The sequence below is a fragment of the Cheilinus undulatus genome, linkage group 17, assembly GCF_018320785.1.
Source record: "Cheilinus undulatus linkage group 17, ASM1832078v1, whole genome shotgun sequence".
NCBI lineage: Eukaryota > Metazoa > Chordata > Actinopteri > Labriformes > Labridae > Cheilinus > Cheilinus undulatus.
The window spans coordinates 15,353,834-15,366,963 of NC_054881.1; the positions used below are offsets into that span (position 1 = coordinate 15,353,834).

The 13,130-nt window shown below is 39.4% G+C and overlaps 1 protein-coding gene across 2 annotated transcripts in view; it reads right to left on the reverse strand.

The window, feature by feature from the left end:
* dym (dymeclin) overlaps window positions 1–13,130 on the reverse strand; it is a 103,159-nt gene that overhangs the window by 78,130 nt on the left and 11,899 nt on the right. For both annotated transcript variants that reach the window (XM_041810924.1, XM_041810925.1), the window contains 3 exons: window positions 12,928–13,000; window positions 8,912–9,037; window positions 5,367–5,506 (listed from right to left, as the gene is read on the reverse strand). In XM_041810924.1, coding sequence (XP_041666858.1) covers window positions 5,367–5,506; window positions 8,912–9,037; window positions 12,928–13,000 — 339 coding nt within the window. The remainder of the gene's footprint in view (window positions 1–5,366; window positions 5,507–8,911; window positions 9,038–12,927; window positions 13,001–13,130) is intronic.

Consider the following 13,130-nt stretch of genomic DNA (forward strand, 5'->3'; position numbering starts at 1 on the left):
GGGATGGTACGGACCCGGGTTTCGATTTTTCTAATACCCGAAAATCAATAACGTTTTAGCTTATCGATACTGCTATCAAGTCTCACAGGCTCTGTGACGTAACGTCATTTTAAGATGCAACTGGTGTAAAAAAACACATACGGTGTTCACGGTGTGAACATAAACTAAAAGCACATCAGTATTGTCCATCAACAGAGTGTGGTACCTTCATCTGTCGGCTTGAGCAAAAAAGCCTCTGCCTGTGAGTCGCATGAAATCAAATCCACCATCTGGGACTAAAAGGCACTCATTTTACTCTCTTCAGCTGATTCAAGACTGTTCTCTTCTTCAGATGCTCTGATAAATGCTGAAAAGTGCTCCCAATCTTTGTTGCAAGTCTTGTTTGATAAAAGTATTAATCCCATGTAGAAATCCATGGTGAAATCGGCAGAATTGAAGTTAATTAGGGACTTAACGAGCTGAAGGACAGAGAATATGATGCAATCAGGTAACCTCAGTAAATTAGACAACAATACTCTATATATTATGATATGTTTAAATGTCACATAAAAACGGGAAAATTTAGTTTTTGACGAGGAACTTCAATAAATATAGCTGTCAATATGAACAATGTGCTTGTATTATAGGGATATAAGATAGATGCAAGTCTTTTTAACTCAAGCACTACTCAGAATAGACCACTCTGAGTGTAAATATTTGTCCTCATTTTGTCTTTCCACCAAACTATAGAAAAGTATCAATAGTGGAATCAATAAGGACTCAGATCAATAAGGAGTACCGATGAGGGTATCCATATCAATAAAAATTAACGATCCCCATCCCTACTGGCAATGCACATCAGAGCAAACACCAAGCCATGGGGTCAAAGGAACTGCCCGCAGAGCTAAGAAACAGGATTGTTGCAAGGCACAGCTCTATGGAAGACTCACTGCACTTTTCCTGGCCAGCCTCGGGATGAGTTTTATCCACCAACAAGCTCCAATGTTTATAAACTACGGCAGCGCTTGTCTATCAAGCTCAGGTTACTATTGGAGTTGCACATGCCTGACAACCTCATTTTATCTTGTTGCTCTGATTGTGTCACTATTGTCCCAAACAAACCAGAATGAGATGAAAAGAAGAAGTGGAAGACAAAAACGGCTAATCAGTTGGCCAGAACAGAAATCTATCTCCATCCAGCGGTACATAAACAATGGAGCAACACCAAATTGAGACTGTTTTGGCATTTCTGCTCTTGTTTTGGTGTTCATATAATAGATGTGTTATACAAGAAGGTGCCCAGTGTTAGTAGCAAGCAAGGCAAGTTGTCTAGTGTGTGAATGAACGGCACAAAGGTTCGACTGGAAGCGAACCGAGACCTCCGTTTTAAGAGAACCAGAGCTCACCTGATTGGTTTGTATGAGCTTTCACACCACTCCAAATGTACTGGACTGCCCAGGGAAATGGACCAGGTTTTGTTTATAGCTTTGGTGTGAATGCGACCTCAGATTTGACATACAGTAGCTACTCCAGAGACAAAAAGGACATTATATTATGAAAAGAACATGAAAAATCAGAAATGAATGGTAAAATTCTGAATTATCGCTCAAAGCTAATAAAAATTAACTGATATTAAGCATTAAGAACACCCATTCATGTGCCCACCTTTATCATTCTAAGTAAAACATTCTTTTATGTGGTTTCCACCAATCCTCAATGACCCTGGGGTACATGACAGAGACGGAGAAAGAAAACAAGTGTTGTCTCTGAGCTTGGAGAATAAGAGCGCTTGTGTCCTTGTTGGTCTGTGCGTGTGTGTACAAGGGAGGCGGCTGCAGACAGACAGGCTCTAGGGGATTACAGAACAGGACAGGGCACCATAACTCATCAGGCCGATCACTGGCCACAGACAGACAGGCTGGGCTGAATGCTGATGGCTCACTGATAGGAATCTGCCACCAACAACCGACAAAGAGCATTTATCTGCGGGGGGAAACCCGGCCCTATTCTCACCCTCGAACAAACATGCATTCAAAACACACACTGAGCACATTACACTTCTAATTCACACACACACACACACACACACACACGCTCTGTCCATCTCTGACTCATCACTGACGAGGCTAGATTTCTCAGTTTAATCGAATTTCTCACTTGTTTGCTCCAAGGATGAAAACATTTCGCAATTCTTTTTCAAGTCTGGATCTTACATTCACGACTTCAACCACTGCTTTAATTTCAGATAACACTTCACTCACCAGCCTGACTTTGAGGTCGAGGATGTAGAAATATCACATCAAGGAAGTGCAAGTTTCATTATGTTTTCTATGCTGATGCTTCCTAGGGGTCTGACATACAGAGACTCAAGAGGGTCACTATAAAAGGAAGGTATTAAACAATTAATTAAATCATACAGAATACACACCAATCATTTCATATCATTAAAGCCTCCATAGATAGTTTGCTATTAAAATCAAGCATCCTTAAGTGAAAAAACCCTTTGACTGATGTTAGAGATGGTCTTGCTGACATAAAATTCATATAACTTTTTTGCTGTTTACAGTAACAATAACGTCAAAGCATTCCAGTATTAGAGATCATGTACTTAAATGCATGTTTAGGTGCTGCAACTCTACTGTTAGATTTCAGACAAGCCTGCAGTGTTATAAAAGACCAGAAAATGATGCTTTTATGAGCTTCTATATGTTTAGTTCTCAGTCCTTGTAGCTTTTGACTCATTAAGATTCATTTGCTCTGCTGAGTTGTGTGTTAAGATGGATGCAGCACAAAACACCCCATTTCCTGATATGGCTTTTCATAACAAAAATATTTGAACGATATAATGACTAGGGACTTTTCTTGAGGAGAACTAAATGGACATATTGTGTTTATCCTTGAAAAAAAAATAGATTTGGCACACCTATAATGAGTAACAAGTACACGGAGCTACAGTGTTTACAGCCACTTCTTTGACCACAAACCCCAGCCTTCTTTTTAAACTTCTTATACAAGCACTTTATAAGTGTAGACACACCTCTAACAAGTTGTTTAAGCTCTGGAGGGGAAAGGTTGCTACAGTGTTGGTTCAAGACAATACTAGCCAACCAATTCTAGCACGTAGCCTGTGTTAAAGCCCCAAAAGGGCTAAGGGAGATGCTAAAGCAAAGCTAGAGCCCTCTCTATAAAATGTGAGAGGGCTCTAGCTTTGCTTTAGCATCTCCTGTATATTATGTGTCAGAGCAAAAACAAGTAAAACCTAAAATGGCTATCTCAGTTTGAGACCTTGTTTTTCACAAATCAGTCTGTTACATGGTACTTTTAGTTACCTGCCAGAGTGGCTGGAAGGTTGAGCTGCTGGTACCATCAGACTAGCTATCATCTAAGACTAGCTACATCAGTGTCTTCTTTTAAATCCCTTTAAAAAAACATATCATTATCAGAAAGCCTTCTTGTGAACTGTGTCTTACTTATGATCCCTTGTTTATATCATTGTTTTTTCATTGGTCAAGGTTTTTAATATTACATCTAATTTTTCTTTTTCTTTTTATTCTTATATCTAGTCTGTCAGACTTGTTGCTGGTGTATTCTTTTATTTTAATTTTTAATTTTTTTATTTTTTTTATCGATGATTATTTTCTTTTTATTGTGTTTTTCACTGATGAACTTTGATGTTTTGTAAAGCACTCTGTAACTTGGTTTTGATAAGTGCTATATAAATAAACATTATTATTATTATCAGTTTTGCATAATTTTTACTTACATATTGTTACAAATTGGCTAGTTAAATTAGTTTAAAGGAAAAAAAAAAATCTTGACTTAAAGCAAAGACTAAAATCTAAAGGTTTTATTGACTTAAACAGGACTTAAATAGTTTTGAGCTTTTGTTGGCTAAAACTAGACTAAAACTTTTAAGGTTAATAATGGCAAAAATGTGGCAAAAACTATTATTATTACTCCCCCATTGTTATTTTAATCTAAAGCCTAAGACTAAATTTCAAAAAAGCTTCTAAAACTAACTCTGGCTGCAGGAGAAAACACCCCATTTCCTAATATGGCTGTTGCCTTTGTTTCTTGAAATGTTGATGATTAATGCTAACAGATCATGAAAACCCAAAATTCAGTGTCTTAGAAAATTAGAATATTGTGAAAAAGTTCAATATTGGAAAGTTATAGTGTCACACACTAATCAGCTAAGTCAGTAGGCTACACAATCATGGGGAAGACTGCAGACTTGACAGATGTCCAAAAGACAGTCATTGACACCCTCCACAAGGAAGGTAAGACACAAAAGGTCATTGCTTAAGAAGCTGGTTGTTCACAGAGTGCTGTATAGTATTGCAATATATATTGATCTCGGCACCCCTGTATCAGGATATGTATCGTATTGCCAGATCCTTGCCAATACACACCCCTACTCAGAACTTGACCCATTGTTCTGTATTTTTATGTAATGTCCCAAAAATAAATTAAAAGACTTGGTGTGCTTACAGCTGCTTCTTTGACCACAAGTCAGAGCCGCAGCCACAGCCACAGCCTTCTTTTGTAATTTCTTATACAAGCAATTTATGAGTTTAGACACACCTTTTGTTTAAGCTCTGTTCAATGGAGAGGTAATCCCCATTGGCAAATACATTCCAGCAAATAATCTGAGTTAAGATCCCAGATAGGCTGAGAGAAACATTCTGCAAAGTGAGAGCTTTTTCTCACGTTTTCTATTTTCAGACATCAAACTTGGACTGAACACGGGTTTGCCTGATTGCTGTGTCACCTTTTATTTTGATTGTAAACACTGACACCCACTCTGACATGAGGAGAAGGCGGTTTTGTTTGGTCTCTGAGCTATAAACTACAGCATATGTAGGGCTGCCAGGCTCTGCTCTTGTGAGTCAGAGCAAAACAAGCAAAAAATAAAACAACCAGCCCAATTTGAGTCCATGGTGGTCACAAATCAGTTTGTGACATGCTACTTTTATTTACCTGCCAGAATGGCTGGAAGGTTGAGCTGCTGGTACCATCAGTTTTGGCTAATGTGTGTGCTACACCCAACACCTGTGTTTAAACACATAATAATCATAGTTTAAAAGTCCATCTTGGGTGATAGGTAATACTGGTGACAGTATTAATTGTGGTTTTACATCCACCTGCAACATAGGCGGTCAAGAGCCATTTCGCTTGAAGGAAATCAAATGTTTGTTCAATCCAAAATTCTTATTTTAGTCCACCAAAAATCTGTTGCTACATCTACATTATATGTAGATATAATGTGGCAAACCTTAAGAAATTCTGTAATCTCTGCATTCAAGCCCCTGTAGCATAAAATATGTTTTCAGAACCAGTGTGAATGATTGCCCAACGATGCTTTTGTTCTTTTGTGTGTCTCATACTTGCAACTCCTGATGCCAGGCCATAAAGCAGGCCTCCCTCGTCTTTGGGCTCAAAGATGTGCGTAGCTGGAGGTGGACATTTCTCCTGCCTGATGAAGTTATAGAGCAGCGTCTTTACCAGTCGACTAGTTAGAGACAAACTAAAGAAAAGAGAGACAGAAAGGGAAAGGGAGAGAAAAAATGTTAACTTCTCCAATAAATACTTTAAGTTCAGTCTAACTAAGTCTTAAACATTCCTATTTATCCCCCAGATGCAGATATTTGTCAGCCCACATGCATTACGCCATCACGAGAGCATAAGTGAGCACACATGCTCCACCGCTTCCTCTACCGAGCCCATCTTGCTTGTGTTACTACCTCTTAAGCCAGCAAAGAGGGGGAATCACTTCATCCCCTCGATTATGCCTCCATGGCAATCATAGTGAAGGAGAAACAGCACATGGGTGTAAATATCACGCCTTGAGGGAGCTTTGTGAATAGACATTGACACATGAAGGTTCAGCAGTGTCTCAGCATACATTCAAGAGCAAAAATTTTACAAGTGCCTCACAATCATCTAATTTCTTTAAAAACTATTTGAGGAACTAAATATTTTAGGGCTTATGTAACTGTGTATTCATTATTGAAAACTGGTTTATGAAACAAGTTCCAGCTCAGCTGCAAATGTCTAAAAATTCAAGGTTATCTTGCCTTGTGGCCTTTCTTTGACTCTACTTCAGGCTTTTCCTCTGCTGCCTGACAGAAACATCCTTTTTTGAGCACAACTGATTCATTTTTACTTTTTAACACCATAATATGAAGTTTTTGCTTTATCTTATACCCCTTTCCCACTGGCTGAAAAACCCGTTTAAACCCGCTAACAATCGGCTCCTGTCGGCACTGGGAAAGGCTCTAATTGGCATTCAGACCCGGGTCAACTGACCCTGCAATGGACGGGTTTTTATCGGCTCACCTCCGATCCGCTCCAGTGGGAACGTCACACCCGGGTTAACAAGGGATGACGTTGGTGTAGCGTGCCTACATTTATATTAACACAAGTAGTACATTTATATTTCTTGCCTGTTGTGATCTCATAGATCCTTTTTGTTGTTGTTGTTGCACAGAAACTTTATTCTGTCAGCTGCGCGTTTAAGCCTGATGTGCTGGAGATGCCAGGAGTTTAAAGGCAGAAGTTTCACAGCATGGCAGCACAGTTTAACGGCACATATAAACACAAAAATGCCCATGTCATAATGAACATATCCACTGAGAATGTTTTTTTTCCCAAGGACAGATTTAGCTCATTCAGTCTGTTAAAATCTCATGGATTAGCTCATAAAGTACCATGCGTCCAGACCGTGCGCAGCTGGAAAGAGAGATCCTTTTCAAACGATATAATCTATTAACCTTTCATTTATTTATTTATGCATTAGTTGCCTCTTGGAAATGATCACATCGATCCTCTTTTTTTGTTTGTTATTACACAGAAACTCCAGCCCGTCAGCTGCACATTAAAGCCTGATGCGCTACTTCTGGAGGAGATAGGAGTAAAAGGCAGAGGTTTCCAACACTGCAGCGCAGTTTAACGGCACATATAAACACAAAAATGCTTGTCTAGCTCACTCTTGACATAATGAATATATCTGCTGAAAGCTATTATTTTTTCGTGAACAAGTCAGGCTTCTACAGCCTTGGATTTCTCATGGTTTATCACATGAAGCGCAGCGCTTCCTGCGTAAAAACACAGCTGGAGAGTGGGAGACTTTTCTAAAAGGTTGTTTCTATTTTCCTTTATCATATGTCCGCTCCTTGGAAATGACTATATATTCTTTTATTTAGTTTTCACCCCTAAATCTAAGTCTGAAAAGTGCCGTCTCCTCCATCAGCTGTTAAGCCGGATGACAGCTGATGGAGGAGACAGGAGTTTGGCAGGCTGAAGTTTCTGTTTTAAATCATTCAAAAGATCTATGTTTTTCTAATATTTCCAAGGAGCAGATAGATGTGAAAATTTGAAATAGAAACATTGTTTAGAAAAGGTTCTCCTGAACTTTATTTGGCTGCGCTCATGAGTAGGAAGCGCTGCACTTTACTGGATAATCCATGATGAATTCAAGGCTGTAGGAGCTGAATGTGTCAGTAGAACATTAATTATTCTCAGCGGATATCTTCGTTATAGAAAGACTGAGCTAGAAAAGCAACGTGATGACATCAGCTTGACGCACCTGAGGAAAAAAAAAAAAAAACAGCCACACAGCTCATCTGCTGGTGATCAGACCCAGGTCTACTGACAATGGGAAAGGAGTCACTTGCCGATTGTTAGCGGGTTTACCAGCGTTTAAAAAACATGCTTTTACACGCTAATTTTAGTGGGAAAGCGGTATAAGCAAGAGGCAGCACAAGTGTTCAGATTAATTTAAAAATTCAGTCGTTATCTTCCAATAAGACTTTCTTGATGGTTGTTAATGCCCATTTAAATCCAAGACTCAGTCCAAAACACATAACAGCTGCTGTAGAATTTCAAATGTCACTGCTTTTAAAGTCACAAACAATCTTCCCTTGTAAACAGACCAAATGTTAAAACCATTCTAGATTGCCCTCTAATCCATTCTGCCAACATCAGCGACTTGGAAGCCTTTCTTCAGCTCACCAGCAATTAATCCAAAGTGCTCTCGTTTGGCTCTTCTGCTGTGAGAGCCCTAAAAGAAAATTACTCCCGTCCTCTGTGTTCACCCAGAGAAACTGCACCACTACACTTCAAGAGACAAGAGCAGCGAAGCATTCATCTGAATTTATTCATTTTCACGACAACAGTGGACTTGAGTATGCCATTTTGAAACTGATGAAACTAGTAGTTGTTTTTTTTTTTTATTAACTTGGAAGTTTTCATCATAGGTATTCTTTAAAAACACAGACTTGTGGGTTCATTTCTACAAAAAAGGCCACAGTGTAAACAAAGAGTCTATGTGGGCTGGATTTGTTTCTTTTCTTACCTCTAGTTGTAGTTGAATGACAGAAAAAGACATTGTTTGGAACATGTTGAGACTGACCAGCAGCAGAAAGAGAGGCTAACTGTATCAGAGTCTGGTCAGAGGAACGGTAGCCTTGATCAGACAGTGTCACATTGGATTGGAGGACATCCAAAGTGATTTGGGCCCACATTCAAAAAAGTCTTTAACAGATTGTGGACGATCCACTTAACTCGGAGCTCATTCTTAAAATACATGAAATATTCCACTTTTATGTGTTTTATGTCTTACATTTTTGTACTTTTGCTTTTGAACACCCTTGATGATGAGGTAAAGGTTAGAGCTGGTTTCTTAAAGGCTTAAGACACAACATTATGAATATTAAATGCACAGTATGTCAGTTCTCTCTCCATGAGATGCACTTATCTAACAGCAAACTGACTTTAGGATTTTATAGGTTAATTTTATGTAATAAGGGAGAAAAGCCCTTCCAGGTTTGTGCTACTCAAAAAGCATGCTGGGATCACTTGCAGCACCAACCTGGTAGGGCACTTTCAACAAAAAGGAGTTCTACCTTGAGAAGGCATTGTGTTTTCTTACCATCGTCCCTTCATGATGTGCTGGTAGATCAATCCATCTCTGAGGATGTCTTTGTGGAAGAGCTGATAGGAGAAGAATACCAGCAGTGTAGTAACTGCTTCAAACAGGATGCTGTAGGTGATGTCTCTACAGAAGAAGACAAATTATGATAGCGTTAACATGATTTAAGTTAAATCTTGAATGATAGCTTTTAAGGTGTTACTATATTCAAAAGATATTTTTAACTTCTCATGGAGTATAGTGTGCGGGGCTTTATCATTCCTTTACAACACATTGTATTTGAAGATGGAGGTTACTTGTTGCAGTGACATGCTGCACTGTATTGCATTTTTTTGCACTACCACATTGGCTTCATTTTTCAGGACCGGAGGTTTCCGCTTGGTCTGAAGTTAGCACTGGAGCATGTCTACTGCCTCATTTGGTCTTGTCGCTCTGATCAGCCCATCAGATAGAACATTCATCCAATCACCTTCCAAGAATTTTTTTTTTGTCCTGCCCTTCCCAAACACTTTGTATCGCAGCTTCCCTTGATGAGAGAAGGTTGAATTTGATGGTTTTAGTACCAGGCACTTTATTTTCTTTAAGAGTATAAACTCTGTTATTATTTCCCACATGTAGGCAGGGTTGTCATAGTGCAGCTGTTTGAAACTGCCAGACACTGAGCCAATACACATCATGGAAAAGCAACAAATGCATGTCTGGTGAAGTTAAAGATCTCTTTCAACATGCATGAAATAAAACTGCAAAGGAAAAAGTGTAATGTTACAAAAGAGAAATTTGATTATCTCCTTTAAAGTCCCAAAACACTATTGCAGGAGTTGAATGCTGGACCACAACTCCTTTCCAAATTGTTGATGGTTCAAAAATATCCTGTATTTCTGCACTATAATAAGTCAGATTTATGATGATCACAAAGAAACTTTCCTTCCTCAGATAATGCGTGCCTTTAATGTTTAACCCTGTAAAAACAGAGAATGCCAAAACATGTATAAAGTAACAATAAGCTAAAAATATTTTTGACTTGAGGGGCAGATTTAAGCTGTGACCTGCTTCCTGTCATATAAACACACCACTGAAACAGGCTGACCTTAAACAGGGTCAAGGTTGTTTTCCACTTTAATAAACTCTCTTCCAGTCACGACTCACTCAGGCAAAATATCCCTTTCCTTGTGTATGCCATTAACACACACACTTTCCACATTTTAGAGTTCAACCAATGTTTCAAGTATTGTTTAATCTGACAGTAGGTTTCCTGATTAATAGATTAATCATTATGTTGATTAAATGCCAGGGGAAGAAAAAGTTAAAGGAGCTGTTAACAATTTCCCTCTGATAGATTGGCTTCTTTGAATGCTTCGCAGCCCCCAAATTATGTTCTTCACAGACATGTGAGCCCAAAATATTTAAACGTGGGACTCTATGATTTGAAATGTTCCTATTTTTTTTATAACTATTAGATCAGTTGACATACAGTTTAATTTACACCCACCATGGATAAATGCACCAATGAGACCTACACACAGGCTACAAATGGGAAACAAATGTCATTGCAGTTAACTATGAAATAACTACTACTTTTTAACAATTGTAGTAAAGTAAAACCAAAAGTGTCCATTTGCAAAAATTTGTGATGCAAAACGGGTCGTTCTGAAGAGCTCACTGACTTCAACGAGCTACTGTGATGGATGCCACCTTTGCAACAAGACGGTTCATGAGATTTTATCCCATCTGGATATTCCACTGTCAACTTTAAGTGAATTATTGGAAAGTGGAAGCGTTGAGGAACAACAGCAACTCAGCCACAAAGTGGAGGACCATGTAAAATCACAGAGCAGGGTCATGGACTGCAAAGGCGCATGATGGGTAAAAGTCGCCAGCATTCTGCTGATTCCATAGCTGAAGAGTTCTGAACTTCCACTGGCATTCATGGAAGCAGAAAGATGTTGTTCACAGACTGGGTTTCAAAGGCTGAGCAGTTGCATGGTGGGAGAAATTTACTTGCCTGACTGCACTGTACCAACTATGAAGTTCGGTGGAGGGGCTACTTTTCACGCTTTGGGCTAGGCCCCTTATCTCCAGTGAAGGCCAGTCTTAGTGCTTCATCATACCAAGACATTTTGGACAATGCTATACTTCCAACTTTGTGGCAACAACTTGGGGAAGGCCCTGTGCAATTCCAACATGGCTGTGCCCCTGTGCATAAAGCAAGGACTATCAAGACATGGTGGGATGAGTTTGGTGTGGAGGAACTTGACCGGTCTGCACAGAACCCTGACCTCGACACCATCGAGCACCTTTTGGGTAAACTAGAATGGAGATTACAAGCCAAGCTGTCATGGCCAACAACAGTGCCTGATACAGTGCCTCACAAGAGCTCTAGAGAATGAATTGGCACAAACCCCCACAGAAACACTCAAAAATCTTGTGGAAAGTCTTCTAAGAAGAGTGGGGCCAACTCCATATTAAAGTACATGTACTTGAATACAACGTCATCGCAGTTCCTGCTAGTGTAATGGTTAGGTGTCTGACTACTTTAGTGCATGTAGTGTATGTTATGTTCATATATAGCATACATATCAATAATCAGTCTGTTCAATCTGATGCATAAACAGCTTAAAACTCCCTACAAGAGTTTTAGACAAAAAACTGAATGATTTTATAGACAATATGATGGAATGTGTTTAGAAACAATGGGTGTAAGTGTAATTCAAAGATTGCTTTGTTTTAGTAAGTAGCAACTTCCTACCTTGAAATATAATTTAGCAATACTAGAGTCTATTTCTTGTAAATTCAGGCCTCTCACAATTTACCCGGAGGTACTATTGAAGTACAAAGCTCTGTTAGAGATTGGAGGGAGTTTACCAAAAGAATGGTAATATTCTAAACCAAACCAGGAGCACGTACGAAGGAAGTGGGCTGACGGCCACAAAGTGGTGAAGGGAAGAAAAACAGGTAGAGTCTCGACGCTGGGAACAATGAATAATGTTGGAATGCTGAATGCATTTACATAAGAGCCAGGGTTTGATGTCCGGAGACAACAGAGGAGAAGGAGAGATGAAGAGAAAGAAAGCAATGATTGGTCTGGTAGACAGGGAGAAAAGGAGGACGCCAAGAATAACACAATACAGACAAGAGAGGAAAAGATGCTGTGTTAAGGAAAAACCAACTGTCATGTTCCTGTGAACTTGTTTTGACACTGCAGGGGAGATTTGGTCTGCAGAGATGTAGACACTGTATCTTTGTGTGGATGTGACAGACTGAGTGGCAGGCCGGAGATAATCCTACTATTGATAAATCACAAAAAAAAAAACCTGAAATATTCACTCATTAAAGTGTTAGCATGCACACCGCCCACTGGGAGTAAAGGCTCATACCAGTTTTCAATCATTATGTTCCCTTGTCTCCCACTCACTGGCACCTCTCCTAATTCAACTTTCAGTCCATTTTGAACACTTTCTCTAGTTCTGTAATTAGTTTAGTTCCATCCTTTCCTTTTTTATTTTTTCCCTTTCTTCAGCATGTTTCCAGTTCCAGCATTTCAGTTTGGTTGAGGGCTCAGGAAGTGAAACATATGGACATCAAAACCTTAACTTCTTCCTTAATGGAGTCCAGCTTTTCTTTGTTAGTGAATCAAGCAAGCAGGGAGTTCATTTTTCCCAAACTGCTTTCCATTACAACTTGATGACTAACATCCTAGACACTTAAAAAAACAGCAAACATGAATGAAAACAAAGGATGGGCTGGGCTGCAGAAAAGCCTCCAATAATGGATTGTTTCCATTTGATATTATGGTAATAAATTAATGTCAAACAAATGAGCTTTAGCGATAAGTGCTGTGACATTAACAAATCACTGTGTGCAGACAGTTCAGCTATAGTGAACAACCTATCCGTGTAAAATGTCACTTTACTGCAGTCTTTTATGTCTGACCTTTTTAAAGTGTGCAAGACACAATGGAGTGTTTAATTCAACCTTCCAAACACACACGCTGATACACACACGAGGGAGATACTTACAGCAGGGGCACTTCAACGATCAGGTGGACGAGGTTTGACAGCAGCTCCTCGAGGAGGTCCTGGCTGCCTGTTTCTACACAAGGAGCACAGGGAGTTATTATATGAGACACAGATGGCAGCTCCCTGTTGGTCATAGTCAGCCTCACTTTACTTCTTCCAACTCCCACTGTAGCAATCCTCTCCCTGTCCTTCCCATCATCCCT